Source organism: Eptatretus burgeri, chromosome 3, assembly GCF_056783735.1.
Source record: "Eptatretus burgeri isolate ZD-2024b chromosome 3, Ebu_testis_v1, whole genome shotgun sequence".
Taxonomy (NCBI): Eukaryota; Metazoa; Chordata; class Myxini; order Myxiniformes; family Myxinidae; genus Eptatretus; species Eptatretus burgeri.
This window is the reverse complement of record NC_140963.1, coordinates 40,334,063-40,356,945: the sequence shown is the minus strand read 5'-3', so window position 1 is coordinate 40,356,945 and position 22,883 is coordinate 40,334,063. Positions and strand designations below refer to the sequence as shown.

The following is a 22,883-nucleotide window of genomic DNA, read 5'->3' as shown; positions in this document are numbered from 1 at the left end:
GCTTCCACTTTATGCCATAAGATATCACACCCCACCGACAGGCCGGTAGCAGCTGCTTTCCTCTCTCTTATATGCTGGAGTGACACTTGGAATGACATTTAATCTGGGGAGAATTCATTCTCACCCTGTCACGCAGGAAAAATCGTCCAAACAACTCGCACATCTATTTCTATGATCAAGCACTGAAGGAAGTTCAGTCCCGTGAACTCCTGCTCTTCAGCATGAGCAGTGACACCTGGACAGATCAAACAGCAAAGCTGTCCTCCAAAGTCAGGCACAGACACGGCATCCTCCATCATGTCTCATCATTTTCAGGAAAATCTGAATTTCTCACGCGATACAAGAACTTTTTGAACGTCAGTGGAGAGTTGCTGTCCTCTAATAAGCTAGGCCAATGCATCGGACTTCTTACAGATAAGACTAGTGTGGTCCCATTGAGGAAGCTCAATGGGACCACACTAGTTAAGAAATTGCCATCATTTTATGGATTGCCATCATGACATCTTTTGACAATCTTATCGGGTTCAAAAGTAACAAATGAATGAAGATGTCTATGCTGGAGGTAGTTGAAGATTTGAGGTGCGAGTTGGTGGAATTATGTTTTTAAATAATACTTGCTCTCGCCTCATGGAATAGCTATGGCTCGTTGCACATTTATTGTGGGATTGAGACAGAGAAATGGCAAAAGATGTCGTGATTGCAATCCGTAAAAGGATGAAGATTCCTATCTTGTTTTTCCTTTCTACCTTCTTGTTTTTTTTTTGGATCTCATCGCTGCATGTTTTTTCTGACTTGTAGTACTTGCAAGTTGCCCATGCCCACACGGGATTCTAGAGACGGAGTTGTCGGGAAATGGAGTAGGGACGGAGTTTGCAAAAATACAAATTGTATCTCGTCATCGAGCCGGGAGCAACAATTCACGTTTATTGGCACATCTGATGCAATGTAAATGCTCGAATGGTGGCGAGGTGCTCTATTTGAAAGCGTTTGTTCGATAGATGTAGCGTTTTGATGCCAAGGATCCATAATAAAAAATTGTATGGTGTCAAAGCCAGTGACCAATTGCAAATTAATAGCAGCAAATTACCATGCAAAGAGGAGTAAGGTAATTATTTCAGCCTGTCTGCCTATCTAGAAATAAAACTAAATTGAAAATCATTGAAACAGGAAACTTACTGTTTTTAGGGGCGTCATAAAGGGCACAAACAACAGGCACCAATAACTAATTTAACGTGTTAAACAAGGTGGTGTAAAAGAAGGCGCATCAATGGGGGTAAACTTCCGAAAAAGTTTTTTTATTTTTCCCTACAAAATTTAAAATCTTTACTTTATTTCAATTGAATAACATACTTGAACATTAGAATACAAATCACCTTCTTGGCACTTTAAAAACAACCGTTCCTTTCGGAGTCAGGTCAGGTATGGGAGCATGTGCCAGAACAGCGCGTCGCTGCGTCCACTTTCCACTCCACTCCAGGGGCATCCGTCTGGCCATCCCCCAGGCCCATCCCCATCTCCTTGAGATGCCGGTCAACCTGCTGCAACCACGAGGAATGTGGTCGGCCCATTGGCCTCCTCCACTCACGAGACTCCCTCGTTGAGAGAATCTGGATTTCGGAGTACTTGTACAAATATGCCATTTCACGTGATCTCAACCAATCAAATTTTCCGCTCACTCTGTCAGTGTTGGGGAATATCGAGATTCAGCCAAAATTGCAGCTCAGAGGAAATATAGAGCATGCCTGGAAACAATATGGAAGAGTTTAAAAGGCCCTTCACATGTTCTTTTACTTATCAAGACTGCGTAGGGTAAAGTGTTCCATGAACTCTCCAGTTTGAGAAGTGTTTGTTTGCCTGACTTCAATTGACTCCTGAAGCACTGGACGGAATGAGTTGAAAACTGTTTGTTGTACTTGGACTTCTGAGCGAATTAACCCATCTGTCAGAATGGGTTCTATGCGAGTTATTTACAATTTATATCGATGTAATGATTTATACAGTGGGGTTCACAGTCAGCTTTCCAAATTTGCAGAGGACAAAGCTTGGAGGAAAGGGAGATAGCAGAGAGGTGGAGTAATCACATTGAGGAAAGTAGAGATACTTTCCGATTTGGCAAAAGATTGGCAGATATACTTTAACATCAGGCAATGTAAGGTGCTGTCAAATGGGTAGGAACTAGTGCGTGCCCGTACATGCATGGCCGTACGTGCAAAAAAAACAAAAAAAAACTTTCAAACCGCGTGCCAGAAACAACTACACAGGCTGTTCCTTCGCTCTCGCATGGCCGTACATGCGTGGCCGTACGTGCAAAAAAAACAAAACAAAACAAAAAACTTTCAAACAACCACACAGGCCGTTCCTTCGCTCCCGTAAACGACGACTGGATTGGGGCATTGTGTTCATCTATAAATGCGCATCAGAAATCGAGAAATTATTAGAATACAGTAAGTCATCACTATCCGGAAGTAGTGCGTGCCCGAACGGAATGTTCACGTGCATTCCACAAATTATCGCTTGCATTGAAGTAACAACTGCTGTGATACTTACACACACAGAGTTAATTAAAATCCAAATTAAAATCAAGTTTACCTCTGTTTTTGCTAGCCATGACATTCGCTGCCATTGACCATTGCCACTCCTATGGCACGGTAACTAAGGCGCCCTTTCCCCATCGGCCACGCCTACGCAGCAACGTGTCCTGTCATTGGTTTGGTAAATAAATGGCCTCAGCAACGTGTCCTGTCATTGGTTTGGTAAATAAATGGCCATAACTTGGGAACCACTTGTCTGATTAATATAAAACCTTGAAAAGGCACATACTCAGGTCCCCAGCAATATACCTGGCAAGTTTCAATTAGATCGGACCAGTTGTTGTCGAGAAACAGCGCTCACAGACACAGACACACACACACAGACACACACACACACACACACACACACACACACACACACACACACACACACACACACACACACACACACACACACACACACACACACACACACACACACACACACACACATTGCTGGAATTATAGACAGATAATGAAAATTGGCATTATGTGATGCAACTTCAAGTATCTCACACAGGAATCGGATCTAAGGGTGGTAATAGGGCAGCTCAATACCAGGCAGCTATAGGTTAACATAGAAGGGGGTTTTGGTTGTATTCACAGGGGGAGAATTATAAACATAAGAAGGTCGTGTTAACACTCGAAAGGAACTTAGTGAGGCCTCATATTGTGTACACGTTTGGTCAACACATCTAAGGAAGGACATAGCTGCCATAGAGAGGATTCAGCAAAGAGATACTAGATCAATTCCTGCCAAGTATAACCAGACTAAGCCATAAGCCATGAAGAGCAGCTGAAAAAGACAGGACTTTATATATAAGAAATAAGGTGATTACAGGTTGGGGTGGGGGGGTATGATAGATATTTAAGATAATAAATAGTAGAGAAAAAATAAGTACACTTCAATAATTTTTCCGACGAAAGGGCAATGACATTAACAGGGGCCACAGTCAAAGACTAAAGGACAGTAGAGATAGGATGGTAATAAGGCAGGGAGGGGTCTTTCATTCAGAGAGTAGTTGATTACATGCACTATTCTCATTGCAAATGTAGTTGAAGCAAAAATAGTAAATAGGGTTAAACTGGAATTAGACAGGAACTTAGAGGCATTGGAGAGAGAGGGATACAAGGAAATTGGCTTGCGTATGTATGGGTAATTGCACACAATTGTAGTGATCGTGACGTCTCTGAGAGAGTCTTGTCCAAAGGTGAATGCGCCGTCAGTGTTTATTCATCTCCCCCCAAAAAGTTTTTTTTGTTCAATCAATATAATTTTGTTCACATATGGACTCGGCTTTGAGCTGTCTCACCTGGGTTTGAATCTCCAACCAGCTATAAACTGTCACCCTGGGGTTCCACATGCAGGGTGAGGTGTTTCATTCCTCAGATGGATGTTAAACTGGATTCGAGGTCGGAGCAGCGTCCGTCCTGAGAAGTGGGTGTATTATTGCCGCCACTCTGGCTGCTTGGGTTGTGTGTCACAACGGGTATGGTCTTCTTAAAAGTTCACTGAGAACACGTTACACTGCTTGCTATCTTGGAATGTGGTTGCTGTCAGGGCAACATCTTCTGCACTAGAAGCACATTGACAAAGTAGTTCACATATTAAATTTGAATGGCCTTCTTCAGATATGGAGGGCAAGCAACATATTTATAATCACCCTGGTGATGTCCCTGTGCCTGCACCACTGTTCTCCTCCCCACTCCTCCACATCCCTGTCTACAGGGATCGATAAACTGATAAGATTGGATTAATGTGGTCTTCTTCGATGCAACATCGGCATAATGGGACAAATGGCTAAATGATGTGTTAAAGGTCCTTGTATTTCTCTTGGATGCTGTGGAATCCAAAGCTCAGAACATAATGGGCATCTCCCACAAAGAAGCAGAAGCACAGGACTCGCTGTTTTCTCGACTGGTTGATGGCCTCCATTCTTCTTTCATATGCAGCACAAAATAGTGAGTTGCTTCATTGGCTGAGTGCATGGCTGTGCAGCTGATGCAGTCAGTGCCCGCTATAGGTCAGAGCAGCAATTTAGAATTTGGCTCGGAGGAGGAGATTGGGACCATACTCTGTACAGAGTATTTATGCTGCTCAAGCAGTCTCCTTGGCTGTTGGGCGCAATGCTGGACGGGTCGCCACTCCGACACAGTATACCAGCATGCTGGCACTCATTTTGCCGACCTCAGTAGGATGACAGGCCGAGTTAACCCCACCTGGTATTAATTCAACAGCTGAGCGTGATTTGAACTCAGGATCCTAGGATCCTAGTCCCACCACCCCAACCATTAAACCAACACCAGGCAAAATTTGGCTTTGGTGCCAGCGATACTTTGCGAAAGACACCGTGGGAGCTTAAACATCAACCACCGAATGCCGGCAGACAGGACAACCAGTTTAACGTCCATCCAAGGGACAGCACATACATTGATGCCTTTCCCTGCAATGTTTCTGACTCTCTCAAAAATCACCGTTTTCTATACGACTCCATCCTCCACCATGACATCCCTCATTCTTCAGACAGGTAGGTGACAGCCTCTTCCCTCTGTTCAGACCTTGACAAAATCACAAGCTGGTCAAATACTTAGAATGTATCAAATCAGACAAATCTCACTATCTTTCTCAAAGGACTGTCTGGCATCTTGGAATCTGGCATAAATAAATCTGACTGTCTGGCATAAATAAACTAGAAGGGCACTCGGTGGAGCACAACCCTCCGCCACGCAATGCCTGATCCTTGATAACATATCAGGCTCAATGCATTTTTGAACTATGCTATATACGAGGTCCGTCTAAATAGTAACGGGACTGAGCCTGCTGTTGCTCCACTTACACAACTTGAATGAATGGGTTGCGTCACAGTCTTTCACAACATTCCAGCAATATATACAGGGGTGCAAATTAACATTTTTATCCACCGGCCAACAGGGCCGGTGACTAGAAAAAGTTACTGGCACAGCAGAATTTCTACCGGCCTGATAAAATAAAGACAAAAGTCACAAATTTGATATCAAACACTTAATATACTCACATGAGTAAGTTTGATGCGTGAGGTTGGTTGGATGAGTGAGTTTGATGGATGATGTTGGTAGGATGAGTGAGTTTGATGGATGATGTTGGTTGGATGAGTGAGTTTGATGGATGAGTGAGTTTGATGGATGATGTTGGTTGGATGAGAAAGTTTGATGAGTGAGGTTGGTTGGATGAGCAAGTTTGATGAGTGAGGTTGGTTGGATGAGTGAGTTTGATGGATGATGTTGGTTGGATGAGTGAATTTGATGAGTGAGGTTGGTTGGATGAGTGAGTTTAATGGAGGAAGTTTGCAGAATGAGTGAGTTTGATGGAGGAGATTGGGTGGATGAGCGAGTGAGTTTGATGAGTGGGGTGGGGGTGGGGGGATGATGCAGGGAGGAGGAGGTTGTGGGTGATGGGGGGGACCTTTTTTGTGTGGGGTTGTGAGTAGTGCTGCGGGAGGGGCATTTTTGTGGGTGATGGGGTGGTTGTGGGTGATGGACGATGGAGTGGAGGCGGGGCGGGGTTGTGGGTACTACTCGTCCACCCAACATCACATATAAACTCACTCATCCACCTAACCTCACCCATCAAACTCACTCATTCATCTAACCGACTCATTAACCCAAAAGCCTCATCAAACTCACTCATTCACCGAACCTCACCCATGAAACTCACTCATTCACCCAAATTCACTCATCTAACCAACCTGGGCATGAGAAAGTGCGTCCAAACCGCCAAATCTCACGTGATTTGGAACGAGATGAAAACAGACAAAATGTCCGCCGCAGAATTACCGGTGATTTCTACGGATTTCTGCGGACAAAAACAGTATTTCTAGTTGACAAAACTAGTAGAGAAGCTAGTACAAATTGTACAAAATAACAGGAATCACCGGTGATTCGCCAGCCGGGCAGGTAAGGCAGTATTGTGTACCAGTCCAGCATAAAAGTTAGGCGCCATCGGTGACCGGGCAGCCGTTAGTTTGGACCCCTGATATATATATATACATACATATTGTTGCGGATTCGCGCCCGCCGGCGTGCGAGCGGCCACGTAACTCGAATCGCGGCACGTCGCCCACCGGACGGACAATCCCGTCGTGACCCTCTCGGACTAACGCCGGGAACTAGTCACGGGTGGACCTTTCGGCCTCACCACGATCGTGCCAATCGGCCCCCCGCGTGGGAAAGGGTTGCTCACCAAATTCGACCTACCTAAGTACCCACACGGAGGGTAGACCGGGCGATCGCACCTCACCGCAGGTCGACTTCGGACACGGGCCACTTTAAGCGACCCGTTCCGTTCTATCGGGATAACCGAGCGGTGTTATCGTCGGCCTCGACGGTTCGATTAATTATCGGGCGTTTTAGCCCACGACCAACCCTTTACGTGAAGTAAGATGGAGGTTCAATAGAGGAAAAGACGAAGCGAAACGGGAAAACAGTTCAACATAAAGCGCATTTATTTCGCGATGAACGGAAAGCACACATATACAATTACACCAAAAGCAAATGTAAAAGGAGAAGGAACACAACAATAATGCACAAAAAGAAAATGCAACAATGCAGATCTAACCGACTACCGAGCACACGGCAACACTTATACAGTTTTACTTCACAGACAGCGCCGACAACACATACACTCAAAGTAAAAGAAAAGGACCACCCTCAAGGATGAGGGGGGCAGGCGGGCCTGGGGCCGAGACCACGTCGGGCCTACCCGTCTGATGATGAGCCGCAAAATGGCGCTGGCGCCCCGATTCCGCGGGCCTCGCTGGGACTGCCTGGTATGGGGTGGGAACGGGGCCCCCTTCTCGCACTATCTCAGCACGGGGGGAAACGGGAGGAGGTTGTTGATGCTCGGGGGAAAGGAGGATATCTCCCTGTCTCGGGTCCCGCGACGAGCGTCTCCACCATGACCTCGGTCGCGCCGCCGGCCTCTCCCTCCGCAGCTCCCCGACTCCGACACGAGCACCCCCTTCGCCGCCGCCACCTCTCCACAGCTCCGTCCAACCGCCCTCTCCATCTCCTCTCTTGACTCGTCCCAACTCTTCACTGGCTCCGAACTCTTCACTCTCTCCCCTCCGAACTCCTTGACTGACGAACGCAGCCCCTTATATGCCCCGTGGCCTCACTCCTTCACCTTCGATCCTTTACCTCCGACCCTTCACCTCTAACTGGCTCCCCATTGGACCGAGGAAAAGTGGGCGTGAATGCTTTTTGATCCATGAATTTCCATATAGCGATATTACTCCAACGCACCTCGAGGCGGGGCCAAATCGCCCCACGCTCGCCGATAGGACGGAACAGAAGTGGGCGTGAGTCGTTTTTGATCCGTTTTCTTCGGAAAGGCTGTGCCTCTGCACCCGCTGCTCAGTGCGCGCCCTGCACGAGTCCAGTATCGGTGCCCACAAGCGGCGTGGGAATGACAGTGATGCGATGGTTGCGAGGGCGAGTTGTGACGGTAAAGGTCGTGGCTGTTGTTGTGAAGCGGCGTTGCGGTTGGTGGTTGTTGTGTGATGGCTGTTGAGACGTGGTTCGTGGTGGTAGTAATGGCGGCTGGTCCAAAATAAAGATAGTAAAAGAAAAACGGCTATCTAGAAGGGTCGCAGCCCGCATGAATGACATTTATTCCCTCTAAACAACGGGTTTGGGCCTAACTACACATATACTTACCGAGATATCTCACCTAAGGGACCTGAATGGTGGTTTGCGAATTTCGTCAACCATAACAATATGTATATACATATATATATATATATTTTTTTTTCAGGTGGGACATGTGTGACCAAAATTTCAAATCGATATGGCGAAAAAACATTTTTTTTCAAGATGGCCACCCCAGTCGGCCATCTTGGATCAGGCCACACCCAAAATCAATAGGGTTCTTCCTTTTGAGGTGGTACATGTGACCAAAATTTCAAATCGATATGGCGAACAGTTTATGAGTTATCGCACTCACAGCTATAAATGTTGACGCCCGGACGGATGGACAGCCGGACGACCCGGGTGACAACAATATCCCCCTTCCGCAACGCGGCGGGGGATTAAAAAAAAGCGCAAATACGCGAATATAGAAGCAGGTCACATTATATAAACCGTGAATGTCGAGATTCCACAGTATACATAATAAAAAACAAAAACCCTGAAAGTGGCATCCAAGTAAGAGTACACACTGAATGCTAGCAAATACATGAGCACCACCTCTCGTGTTCAACAACATGTGCATATTCAGGAGTTCAACACTGTTCACAAGTATGTACCATATAACCATCAGCAACAATGGTGGATTTCAGTCGGTTACACACTCGCACATGAATGTGGACCTCTGGGTCTTCAGTTGTACCATATGTTGTACCAAAGAAAAATATAAAACACACTTGTGCATTGGATTAGCTTTTTTTATTTTTTATTTTTTTGTATACCTTGGTCGAGGCTCGTATGAGAGCTAACACACAACTCACAGCAAGGAGGCATGAGACAAGAGGGGCGGGAGTGGAAGGGACAAAACAGTGGGGAACAGACACATTCGGTGAACTGTGGAAGGGAGAGGGATGGGGATGGGACGGGGAACATGGCGAAGAGAAGATGGACATTACAGGGACTTTCAGGAAGGAAAGCAGGGGAATTGATGGAAGTGGGCTTGGGTGGATTATCGGGGGTAGAAAAGATCGAGGATTTCGATGGGGGAAGATAAGAGGTGGTGGTGAACAGCTGTTTTGAAAGCCTGGAGGGAAGAATGGGAAAGAATAGAGTGAGGAAGTTTATTCCAAAGGCGGGAAAAAAGAGGAATGAAAGAGTGAAGATGAGCAGTGATTCGTGATTTTGGTAGTTTTACCAGAAGGGGGTTGTTGGCGGACCTTGAGCGCCCTGTGGAAATGTGGTGGGGACAAATCGCAGAGAGAGCAGGGGGGGGCAAGGCTGGAGAGGAGTCGGTAGAAGACAGAAAGACCACCGACCAACCTGCGGTGATTGAGTGAGAGGCCCAAAGACTCAACTTCATTGCGGGAGATGCCGATGATCTTGAATGCCCTGGTTTCGACAGCGTGAAGCCGAGAAAGGTGGGAGGCAGGAGCACCAGCCCAGAGGGGAGAGCAGTACTCCATCAGGCTATGGACAAAAGCTTTGTAAGTGGTCAGGAGTTCAAGAGGGCCGAGGAAGGACTTTGCACGACGGAGGATTCCCAGTCGGCGACTGGCTTTTGAGGCGAGGTTGGAAATGTGACTTTCCCAGGAAAGGACATGGCAGATAGTGAGACCCAGAAGCTTGAAAGAAAAGACTTCTTCCAGAGGATTGTTGAGAAAGTGGATGGGGGGGTTTTCTAAGTGGTCCTTTCGAAGAGACATAGTGAGAGTGTGAGATTTGTCTGGATTGAAAGACATGTTCCACGTGTTGGACCAGTTTGTGATTTTATCCAGATCTGCAGTGAGCGAAGAAGCTGCTGCTTGCCGGTCTGAGGGATGACAGATGGTAAGGCAGAGGGTGGAGTCGTCGGCAAAGAGAAATAGAGGATTTTCCAGAGAGTCCGAGAGATCATTGATGAAAACCAGAAAAAGAACATGGCCCAGAACGCTACCTTGAGGAACTCCAGCCTGCACAGGAAGAGGGGATGAAAGAACTCCATTTAGGGCCACACGTTGACTGCGACAGGAGAGGAAGTCTGCGAGCCATGAGTGGAGATGGCCTTGAATACCATGGGAAGAGAGTTTGGTGAGTAGTGCAGACTGTGTCAAAAGCACGTGATATGTCCAGGGATACGGCTCGGATTTCCTGTCTGGCATTGAGGACCTCCATCCATTAATGGGAGAGCAGAAGCAGCATATCCAGGGAAGAGTGACCTGGTCTGAAACCAAATTGATGATTGGAAATCAAGCCATTGTAGAAGAGGAAGGATTTCATGTCTGAAGCGATGATGGATTCCATAACCTTGCTGATGATTGGGAGAAGGCTGATTGGTCTGTAGTTACAGGGATCTATTTTTGCACCTTTTTTATGCAGGGCAGTGATGTTAGCAGATTTCCAAGCAGATGGCAGATGACCTTGGGCAAATGATAGGGTGAATAGAACAGAGAAAGGGTGAACAAGAGCAGAAGAGCAGGCTTTGAGGACACGTGGGCTGATGCCGTCTGGACCAGTTGCAGAATCTGACTCGAGGTTTGAAAGCAAGCTCTCCACCTTGTCAGGAGAAAAGGAGACAGAGTCCAGGGACAGTTGGGTGCGACTGGGTAAAGTGGGTAGAGATAGTGATGAGTTTAGGACACAAGATTTAGCTGCAAACACAGAGTTTAGACATTCAGCTTTATCACGTGTGGAATCAGCAGTGCGGCCATTTGAGGTAAGGTAGGGGATGGAGGGGGAACATACACCAGAAACAGATTTTATTAAACGCCACCAGGATTTTGAGGAGGGAGAGAGGTTTGAGAGTTCAGACTTGAGATGAGAAAGATGTTGTTTTCTGGCTCTCCTGAGGGTAGATACACACTTGTTCCGAGCTTTGTGGAAGGAATTGAGATTGCCCTCAGTTGGGTTTGCTTTCCATGAGGCGAAGGCAAGTTGTTTCAGGACAACTGCCTCGCCACAAGCTTCAGTAAACCAAGGGCGGGAGGGAGGGTAGGACAACTGAACACGAGATGGGATAAATCTGTGCATTGAAGCTTTATACCCAAAACAACTGCAGTAAAAGGATTACTTTTGAGGTGCTATTAATTGCTGGTCATATAGTCAAGGGAATTTTTCAAACCTCCAAATTACGCAAACTTGAAGTGGGAAAAGCAAAATCCTAGATGTATGAAAATAAAAGTAAGGGAAACATGAAACGAATAATTAAATGTGGAATATAAATCTCAAAACATAAAAGAAATTTGCTGTGATCAGACTGAAGCATCAGGCCTGTTACTCTGACATCGCATCCAAGTCTGTGGCCTCTCAAATCATTAAAGCACTTCTCTTCTGTTGTCATGCTCCCTCTGCTCTCACTATCCTTCAACCCTACCCAACTCTTCCAGGATTGAAGAGTTCTTTCAGTAACCACCTCCTGTGTAAACTCCCAAAATCTAAGCTGACTGCATTTGTTCCTCAAAAATGTGGAACTGCCTTCCAGAGACAGTTCAATTCCACTCTTCGCTCCAGGTCTTCAATGAGGTGGTGCATCACCATCTTTTCTACCCTCAATGATGTTACCTAACCCAACTGTCGTACTTGAAGGTTACAGTTTCCTCCCCTCATTGGTTGTTAGTTCATTCCCTTGCTTGTTTTATCAAATTGTCGTCACACTGTCACTATGTCGCCTTGATTCCTTTCATGAGCCTCGACTTTGTACACTGTAATAAATAAAAATTGCATTCTTTCCAGTTGGTATTCACTGTATTTAAAACGTGAGAAAAACGAGGAAAAAAAGAAAAAAAAAAAGAAAACCATTTATTCGATAAAGATAATATTTTGATCATATGATTAAAAAGGTGATATACAGTGAGAAAATGTTTACATCGAGATCATACTTTGCACTGAACGGTTTGGAATGAGAAATAACTGGTCATATTGATGGCAAGGTAATAAATAATCATCAAGAGATTAATCAGAATGCAATTGTCATTTTAAAATCCCCAAATTGGCTTTATCTCAAAGTAGTGGAGGAGGTGCGACTCGATGCCACAGTTCCGACAAGTATGTAATCAGCACATTAATATTCAGGCATCTCTTGTACTAATAAGACAGCTGTCCTGTTCCCCAAGGATTCTCAAGCATGAGTCACCATACCGCGCATCGCATTCGTTTCATCGTCTGCGTCTCCAACAGCCGGCTGCCTCGTTCCAATCCACCAGTCACTGTATGATTGAAAACCAACCACAAACCGAATAATTTAGTTTCTCATCGAACAAATAAAGCAAGGCATTAAAACATTCATACATTTTGGCCAGGCGTGCATGGCATGCACAGCAACTTTACGATTCATACAAAACAAAATCGACAAAGGAAACCAAAACAAGACAAAGCATGCAAAATCAAAGGTCCTAATATAATTAAATATTTTCTAATGGAGATAGCCAGGCTAACTGTATATACAGAAGGTTAATTAATTCATACATTCTTGTAAATACACAAATCAGCAAGCTGTACATACGACATGCCAAATATATTTTAAAATACGCAGAAAACCTGTACATTTGGTTGAATTCCAAAAAGATGAGCATTTATCATCGCACTCTGGGAAGGTAATTTCAAACCACCCGGCATAACCAGTACCAAGAGGATGCTTCGGCAGCACCGACGATGTCTAGAGTGTGGCGCGTTGACGATGATAGTCACATTAATGGTAATTAAAGTTAATTAAATCATCAATGAAATCAGCTGGCTCTTGAGCAAACTGTGACATTCAATGTCCAAACACAAATTGACAGCTGCTCATACTGTATGGAAACTATACATACATCGTACATTCGGAGATCGCGTGAAATTAACAGGCTCGTGGCGGTTGTAATATTCACCAAGACCGTCTCCAGCAGGGAATATAAATGACTGAAAGAAAGTGGGATTTTCTTTTTCCATTTCACAAATCAATCCAGATTTTGAAAGGTTGCCAAATCAATTCATTAATTTTCCATCGAATAATTCCAATTCAAGGTTTGGAGAAGCAGACCTCCCACAATGCCCCCCCCCTCCCCTCACAACTTCCGATTCCATTCGAAGAATACTACCAACAGGAAACCAGAAGATCTTTTCACAGGTCTGCAGTTCAAATCAAGCTCCACTGAAAAGGACTCAACCCACAGTAGCAGTTCCAAGGTCACTCAAAGGCTCAGGTTCACCGTCCCAGGTTGAAGTTTTCCACTGCTTAAACTGTGTATCATGGCGATCATCTGAGCATTCTTCTGTATCTCCTGGCGTGCCTCTCGCTCCCTCTCTTCGACCTCTCGCAGGCGCTCCTCCAGCTGCTTCATCTCTCTCTCCCTTGCACTTTTCTGCAGCTCCAGCGAAGAGGTCTGTGGATGTGCCCAACACAGGTTTTCAGTAATTTATGAAGAAGATTTCAGTTTAAGCCATGAATTATGGAGCTCCACTGAAGAAGCTTGGACACAGATTACATAGTTGGCAAAAAGGCTGTCTGAAAGCAGGAAGAAGACAAGGAAGAAGAAATAACGACCTTCACTCATTCAACTTTAACATCGATTAATTAAATTATGAAGCAAGTAAGTAGAAATTCACAAATTTCTATAAGTCTACACTCATGTTGAAGATGTACCCAAGCATGTCACATTAACATCGCATACAAAAAAAAGGATCTCACACTCTCACTATGTCTCTTCGAAAGGACCGTTTACAAAACCCCCCCTTCCACTTTCTCAACAATCCTCTGGAAGAAGTCTTTTCTTTCAAGCTTCTGGGTCTCACTATCTGCCACGACCTTTCCTGGGAAAGTCACATTTCCAACCTTGCCTCAAAAGCCAGTCGCCGACTGGGAATCCTCCGTCGTGCAAAGTCCTTCCTCGGCCCTCTTGAGCTCCTGACCACTTACAAAGCTTTTGTCCATAGCCTGATGGAGTACTGCTCTCCCCTCTGGGCTGGTGCTCCTGCCTCCCACCTTTCTCGACTTCACGCTGTCGAAACCAGGGCTTTTAAGATCATTGGCATCTCCCGCAATGAAGCTGAGTCTTTGGGCCTCTCACTCAATCACCGCAGGTTGGTCGGTGGTCTTTCTGTCTTCTACCGACTCCTCTCCAGCCTTGCCCCCCCTGCTCTCTCTGCGATTTGTCCCAACCACATTTCCACAGGGCGCTCAAGGTCCGCCAACAACCCCCTTCTGGTAAAACTACCAAAATCACGAATCACTGCTCATCTTCACTCTTTCATTCCTCTTTTTTCCCGCCTTTGGAATAAACTTCCTCACTCTATTCTTTCCCATTCTTCCCTTCAGGCTTTCAAAACAGCTGTTCACCACCACCTCTTATCTTCCCCCATCCAAATCCTCGATCTTTTCTACCCCCGATAATCCACCCAAGCCCACTTCCTTCAATTCTCCTGCTTTCCTTCCTGAAAGTCCCTTTAATGTCCATCTTCCCCTCGCCATGTTCCCCGTCCCATCCCCATCCCTCTCCCTTCCACAGTTCACCTGTGTCTGTTCCCCAATGTTTTGTCCCTTCCACTCCCGCCCCTCTTGTCTCATGCCTCCTTGCTGTGAGTTGTGTGTTAGCTCTCATACGAGCCTCGACCATGGTGTACAAAAAAAAAAAAAAAAAAAAAAAAAAAAGGATCCAACCAATTTCTTGGAAGCAAAAGGGTTTGGATGATGAATCCCCGCTCTAGCTAGTAGATCGCCAAATCGTCGTGAGAAAACTGGACTTTCATCTGGTGAACAAGAATTTAGCCGGAATCACCAATCTGGTGATACTACATTTTCCCAGTTCAGTAACCACCAAAGGCACTTGGAAGGGTATCACTCGTGCTCTATCCCAAGGCAGGTTCAGTGCTGCCGAAGCAGTCGCACCACAAGAACTACAACCGAGCGGTTTACCTTTGCCTTCCCAACAGTAGTCTGTGCAGAAGTTTGTAAATTATTCCAGGTGCTGGCCATAACTCGCCTTCTCTTCATGAAAGACACCTTGGGATATTTAACATTCAGCAACTAATACTAGCAGACGTGTTCACAGCACAACGTTCATCCAGAGGATGGTGCACATTGTGATGGAACACCAACCTGACAGTTTATAGTCGGTCCGGGAATGGAACCCAGAATAGGCAGCCCAAAAGTTAGTGCGCTACCTCGCTATGATCCTGTCGGACATCTTGCATCATTCCAGCTCAAAAAAGAAAAGTGCGCAGTATGGCAAAACGCAGTCCTGTCTCAACATACCTTGATGCTCAACTCCTTCCGTGCTTGCTCTGTGCGTGTCAGGTCTGCGCGCACGGCATTCGCAGTCTCCTCCGAACGCTCGCGTTCCTTCTCCAACGCTGCCAACTGCCCATCTCGCTCCTTGATCGTTTGCAGCAAATCTTGAAGAGAGTTCATCAAATAAATAAAATTGCTCGACTCTCCAACTTCCTGCCTTCGGTTATAGTCAATAATGAGCGATCACGCAAGGTTTTGTCAAGTTTAACTTATCTCAGATACACAAACTCGAATGGATTCAGAAAAAAAAAATTTAAATCACTGTCCTCAGTTTCTTCAGAATGTAAGAGACAGGGAGAATATAAGAATATCAGAGTTAGATGGTATGTTTGGCATAGAGATGAGCAAATGATCCCAAGAATTATGTATCGTCTGCAAGCTTTACCGCTCACGCGTTCTTCCTTCGCCTGCAGCTGTTTCTGTAGATCTTGACACTGTTTCTCCATCTCTCTCAACAATTCCTGCGTTCTGTGCACAAGCTATAATTATCAACAAGTGGATGATTCTCAAGTGGCTTAATATATTTTACTAAACAAAACATGAAATGCTGCATGGTGCAAGCGAAGTGACGGGAAAGCAGAATCACACTGTGGACGATTTGTAAATGTATAGCTTTCTGCAAACAACATTTTCAAATAGCGTGATACAGCAACAGCCTGTTTGTGTACAACCTGTCAGATTCTGGATTGCTGCATTGTAGAGCACATTCTTTCAGAGGTAACACGAAGCAGATTATATTGCACAAAATCATAGGCATGTAAAAGAGAGTATGGTGTCTTTCGGTTGATATCGGGGTTACATTTCCAAAAACGGCCCAACAAGCACCTTAGATCTTCTTAATTTTTTAATACACATGTTGAGGATCATGGAATAGCAGAACGTTAGGAGAGAAAGGAATCAAGGGAGAAAATGGAAAACATTGGGATGATAACAGCTGGATTCTCCACAGCACAAGGATATAAATTGCGGAAGAAGGGTGAGAACAGGGTCTCGGCCTGTGTCGTAAGGCTCAGCAGTGGAAATTGAAGACCATGATATGGTTGTGGGCAGCATTTCAAATATCAGCAGGGATGCAAGTGACAAGTTTCCACAAAAGAGAAAACATGTCATGTGGCACAAAGTGCTGCCATGCGGACCATTTTTAAACAGCCTCTTCGAAAATATTTGAATATTGGGAATAATTTTTTGACATTTTCAATATATGTACACACAACGTACATATACATACATATATGTGTGTGCGTGTGTGAATTAATAAAAAAATGGTGAATTGAGATAGCAAGAGAAGACAGTTTATTTATTGGGTTGTTTATGCAGACATTTCTGAGTATGTGATGACTATAATTGACTCACGAATAGCTAAATCCCCAATTGGATGCCAATAACGAAATTTCTTAGTGTTCGGTCATTCAAAGACTTTGCAACATTTTGGTTTTGTGGATCCAACGGAGAAAAAAAAAATGTTTCATACAGGAATGGAGAAGGAAACCAGCCAAATAAAATTTCACATTCAACCAACATAACCAGCAGTACTGTTCTGAATTTTTGAGATTAAAGGAGGCAAAATGCTGATGCCCACCATAAGGAAGTAGCAAATGCACTGCAGTGATTCAGGTGTTTAGGAGTTTATAAACTCATGAAGCATCTGATTTTAATTTTTTTTTTACTAACTGTTTTGCTCAGCTTTCATTCTGTGCACCTGCGGACAATGTAACTTTGATAAAGTAAGTAAATAAAGTAGAATAAAAACCACGAGTCCAGGATACGTTGAATGCTTTTTGTTGGTGCGGTAACCTCTGGAGTCTTGGGGTTCTTTGTGCAGAACTTATATGGGTAAGCTTCTCCCAACCGGGGGAAACTTACCCTTGGCCTGCAACCGAATGATGGTCATATTTTGTTTGAACCACCTTATGACCTTGACTTTCAACATTTAGGCAGAGAGTGTAGATAAAGAAAACTCAACATAAAACTCACCATCATGAAAATCAGAGGAAAATTATTCAAGTTGTGATAAAAAGGTGTCTTTTGTCAATTATGTCACAATCCAAAAAACGTCGGTCAAGGACACCAATCAAATATCAGGTGCACAACTTCAGTGCAGGCCCACTGTTATGATGCAAGAACATCTTGGAAGGCCAAGCGGTCTTTGAGATACCGCATTGGCAAAATTGAGCAATGACAAAAACACGCGTTTTTTTTCTTTTCTTTCCAGACTGCCATTTGACCATGACCTTCAACTCTGAAGGATGTGATGTAAATTAAGTGTAAATGCACCTTTCTCTTCCCCGCATACTTTCTATTCACATGACTGATGCAAAATTTCGCTCCAAATGTCCCAGTTGGCGCCGATACAGCTCAGAAATCGATACATTTTGGAAATTTGGAGTGTTGAGTGCAGGAACAAGAAGATTTTTTCTTTTTTCTAAATGGTGGTTTTTGTACTCTTGGGGGGTCAAAGAAACTTTGTTTGGGTCCATTAAAAATTGTGGGCACCAATTGTAGAAACAAACCCTACCTACAACAGTAGTAAGCCTCCCCCCTATGCTTTATTTAGTATATGGGGAGGCTTAGATATTTCAGAAGGAAAAAAAAATACATGAATAAGGAATTAAATGCCAGCACAATATCATAATAATACACCCAGATGTGTGTATATATTATATATATATATATATATATATATATATATATATATATATATATATATATATATATATATATATATATATATATATATCGGGCGTATAAAAAGGCAAGTTATAAGACTTAGCAGAGTCTTCCAGCATATCTATCTCAGGAACGACTCAATAAATGATTCGTTTGTTTAGGGCGTATTAGTTTCAAGAGTTTGATGATTTCTCACCACTCATTACATCCAGTGAGGAATATGAAAGATAAACCATTTGATCGTAACCCTGCACTCACCTGCCATTCTGCTGCTTCAGGTGCTCATTCTGGTCCGTAAGCTCATTTCTCACATTAATAAGAGAAAGGTTCTCAACTTGCAGCTGCTGCCCCTGCTTCTCAGCCTCCTCGAGACTGCAAAAGACAAACGAGTCCAAACGAGTGCAGATACAGCAGATACACATCTCTCGTCAGACATTAATCTCGCAATCATTTTCCATTGTTCTTTGCTTTATGGCAAATATATACAAAACATCTTCTGAATCATTAAAAAACAAACAAACAATATTTCTTCATGAAAATGAAGTCTCTTCAGATGAATGTTGATAAAATAATGGCATTAAATAAATAAACAAACAACAGGGGAATTTTATTTTTGCCAGTGCAGGTGGACGCGTCACTAACCTAACGTTCCAACTGCCAGACAGAATGCCCTGCCAACATAGCACCGGTCTGACAGTTTATAGCACTCTCTGGAGTCAAACGCAGACTAAAGATCCCAAATGTTGGTGCACTACCTCTGCCTCTATCAGACACGGACTATTTCATGATTCAAGTTATTGCTTTGTATGCATGGTGCTAACAGAACAAGATTAAAAATAGACATACTATATCAGTTTCAGGCAAAAGTGGCAATTTCAAAGCTGCAAGAAAGATCAAGGAAAAGGTGTTCAACATTAATCTAATATGATGCAAAAAATACAAGCATTATTATGATTAGATAATTATTATATAGTGAAGGATATATTTGTAACACTGCCTTTTCATAGGTAGTGCTGATCCCAAGATGTTATGAGAGCATCAAGTGTTAACTGCAAAATATGAACTGGCATCACATGCAGACAAAACCAGGTGGTGTAGGGAGATCACTCCCTTCTCATGGGTCATGAGTAAGGAAGTTGGGTGCTTACTGATTATCTGATAGCAACATTCTCACTCTTCTGCAATGATCTCAGGTTCCAGAAACTCAGGATTGAAATACTTAACACTGCTGCATTAAGCTGGATAAATTCTCACCCATATCTTCTGGCATATCAGTCCAGCGCCTGACTACTAGTGCAACTCAGTAACCAGTGTTAACGTCGGTGACATCAATGATGTTGGGAGTGATGACCACAAAAATTAAAATGCGAACAGTAATCAATCCGTACGCAAGTACTGTCTTGGAAAGTCGTTCCTCCAACTCTGTCAATCGAACCATCTGAGCTTCTAAACGCCTGCTGTGCACAAGCAGTCTTTCCATATCCTGGCGACCTTGCTCCCCCTCTGCACGCTCTTCATTCAGCTGAGCCCCGAGGTTCTCGCAATGCCGCTCTGCCTCTCGGAGCAGTCCTGCAAGTCGCCGGGCCTAAGGAACACAATCGCACAAATTTATTGCATCAGTGCCAAGAGATGCTATCAGTGTATCAGTTTCAGTCTATCTCATCCAGTCTATAGATTCAAAATGAGAATTCATTTAAGCAGTAAAGCCAGGCTACCCTATATTACAAGTTTGCAAAAATTGCAGAATTTTTGCACCCTCCTTCTATCAGCATACATACCCCATTCCCAAATCGACTAACATTTCTTCTCTCCAATGTTCCACTCCTCCCCTTCTTACTTTTTTCAATACACCCACACCATCTTCACTACCCTTTTGCATAGGTACAAGATACTGCATATGGCATCTCATATGGTGATAATAGCAATGGTTACAAGCGTACCTCCGCTTCAGTTTGTGCACAGCGGCAACGATACTGAGACAGCATTCTGTCGGCCTGTACCAGGGCACTGGCCTTGGCCTCCAAAAGGTCCTGTAAGTGGTTCTCTTTGGTCTGCAGGAAGACGAAGCAAAGCAATAAATTTTGAATACTGTAATTTATTGATGACTTTTGGTCATATGATGAGGGCTTCGTTTCCAAGGTCAATGTCTTTCTTATTGTATCTGTATTTAAGCAGATGGATTAGATATACATCATTAAGCTTATAAATAGCATCCTTGAGAAGACAGTTCCACGACATAAACAGTCTCAGTATTCACGAAACTCACAGCAAGAGAGGAGAGCTTTTGCTCATAGACATCGATGATCTCGGATGTTCTTGGGTCTGTTCCATTACTGTTCAACTGCAAAACAAAGATTAGATCTGTAGCCAAGATAAATGGAAAACCTTGCATTTTAAGGCACTACTGTTATGAGCAGAGAATTCTATTATTGAGGCTTAATAATAATGATAAAAATAGCACCACCTGTCCTGAAGCTCACCTGGATCAGGAGTAACAATCACACAACCCCCCCCCCCCCAGCGATCCCTTTAGACCCTGAAATCTTTAATGCCGTCAACAAACTTTGGTACATCAAGGGTGATGAAGGTTGGTCAAGTTTCATTGAAATTCTGGTTGTGGTTTGGAGAAGAGAGCAAATACCTATTTTGGTGGGGGTGGGGGAGGGGTCAGAACTCCTCCCCCCTTCTTCGTAGACTCCCTTGATTTTGATGGTCAAAACACTTGGTAAATCACGGGTGAAGAATGTTGTGGTCAAGTTTCATCAAAATCACGTGTGCAGTTTCCGAGAAGAAAGCAAATATGTATTTTGGGTGGTCAAACCGCCTCCCCCTCCCCCCAGTCAACCCCTTTGAACAGGGAGGATTTGAATGCAGCCGAAAAGATTTTGTACACTACAGATGATCAAGGTTGTGGTCAAGTTTCATCAAAATCTGTGTAGCTTTGGAGGATAGTAAATAGCGGGAAAAAAATTGGGGGGGGGGTCAAAAACCCCCCCGTAGACCCCCTTAATGAGCGCAGATTTTGATGCGGTCAATAAACCTTCATTAGGCATCAGATATGAAACTTGTGGCCAAGTTTCATCAAAATCGTGTTTGGTTCAAGCGACAATGACTGAAGCGTTTACGGACTCACTCACTCACCTACGGACACTGCTCAATCGCATACGCTCACTTGAATAAAGTCCAGTTGAGCTAATAATAATCCCGAATAAGGAACTTCAACGGATGAGGAGACCGTTCGGTCCGTAAAAGCCGTTGAAGTATTTGCTGGCGTTGCCAACGTATGGTCGTTTGTCTGTGCTCTATACTTTTAAATAGCTGAACGTCAAATAAGGGAAGCAGCACGGACAATGTTTGAAGTCTTTGGTATGAGTTGGCCGGGATTCGAACCACCGACCTCCCAGACTCAGAGCGGATGCTATAACCATTACACCACCGAGTCTTATGGCAGAGAGAGTAACAGAAAGATTGGGCAGTGCAAATCCAGGATATATTACATTGTTACAGGATGCAGGATACATCAGTTTTTAAAGCCTAAACATGAGATTTTGGAATGAAAATCGTAATGCAATGAAAGACATACTTTACTGGACCCTGTCTTACCCGCACTCCCGCATGAAACTGCTCAGCAAGTTCTTGTATTTTACTGGGCAAGGGCTGAGGAGTCAGTGATACACCATTGCAACAGAGACTGCCGGCTGAAGGGATCAGATACATTGTTTGTGTTCTCTCATTTACTTCTTTGTCTCCCTCACGTTTTTGTGCTGCATTGCTCATTGCAACACTATCCACAAGCCTGAGAGCCAAAAATAATAGAATGAAAAAGATGAGGAAGAAAAAGAGGGGGCAGGCAGGAGGATTTAAATTGTGCAATGCTTGGCAATACATGAAATGTATACTTCTGAAACCTGAAAGATTATGAAAATGCTCGATAGCTCAGAGAACACCAATGTACTGTTAAACTACAGGCTCGTTTTATGATTCATATTCCAATTTGTGCTCTGAATATAACATTCAATTGAAATTAAGTTGTTCTTCGATCATAAACTGACATTTGTAGACAGACAGATAGACAAAGTGAACCAATCACTTAACCCTGCTTGCAATTCATGCGCGTGGGGAAAAAAAAAAATTGGTTCCAGATCGAGTTTCATCTCCAATTTTCAGTTCTGGTCACCGACATCATCCCCAAGTCTGCCCTTTAAAGTGGCATTAAACAATCGATTGAGATTTATCAACTTACTTTTAAACCAATCTCTAATCACAACAGAGAAGCTGAAAATGCTTCAACATCAGGAAAAAAGAAAAAAGTTTCATTTGTACTAAATTTCCAAGAGAGTAAATTCCATTTGCCACAAATATGGCTGCTGAAAAAATCAACTGGACGGAAGGAGCAACCGGTTGCGAAGCAGTGCAAATGGTCGACGGGAAGAGACGTACATAACAGTCGGGAAATCAGGAAGTGGAGCGGATTCGAACAGGAGCCTCAGTGCACTGCAAACACGTCGCCTATCAGAGGAAGTCAGCGCAAATGTCAGGAAGGGAACCAACCGTGGATCCTGAAAAAACAACAACAAACAAAACTGGAGTGCTCCCTCATAACCTCACAAAAAATAGTGCATTTTCTCTGCGTTTAATGCCTACTTACCGTCTTGAAATGACATAATGGTGCACACATAGAAAAAGATTACCCAACAAAATGTATTTCTCACAAACAAGGAATCATTAAGCGCAAAGCTTTATCT

At 44.0% G+C, this 22,883-nt stretch overlaps 1 protein-coding gene across 7 annotated transcripts in view; it reads right to left on the bottom strand.

Moving 5' to 3' along the window:
• Positions 1-11,988: 11,988 nt before the first annotated feature.
• Positions 11,989-22,883, bottom strand: part of CIP2A (cellular inhibitor of PP2A) — a 40,223-nt gene continuing 29,328 nt past the window's right edge. For 6 of the 7 annotated variants that reach the window (XM_085873042.1, XM_085873039.1, XM_085873041.1 and 3 more), the window contains 9 exons: positions 22,579-22,697; positions 21,742-21,934; positions 20,405-20,479; positions 20,079-20,189; positions 19,527-19,723; positions 18,397-18,510; positions 15,857-15,939; positions 15,436-15,575; positions 11,989-13,567 (listed from right to left, as the gene is read on the bottom strand). In XM_085873042.1, coding sequence (XP_085729168.1) covers positions 13,376-13,567; positions 15,436-15,575; positions 15,857-15,939; positions 18,397-18,510; positions 19,527-19,723; positions 20,079-20,189; positions 20,405-20,479; positions 21,742-21,934; positions 22,579-22,697 — 1,224 coding nt within the window. In that variant the 3' untranslated portion in view covers positions 11,989-13,375. The remainder of the gene's footprint in view (positions 13,568-15,435; positions 15,576-15,856; positions 15,940-18,396; positions 18,511-19,526; positions 19,724-20,078; positions 20,190-20,404; positions 20,480-21,741; positions 21,935-22,578; positions 22,698-22,883) is intronic. The other variant, XM_085873043.1, reaches the window with a different exon arrangement.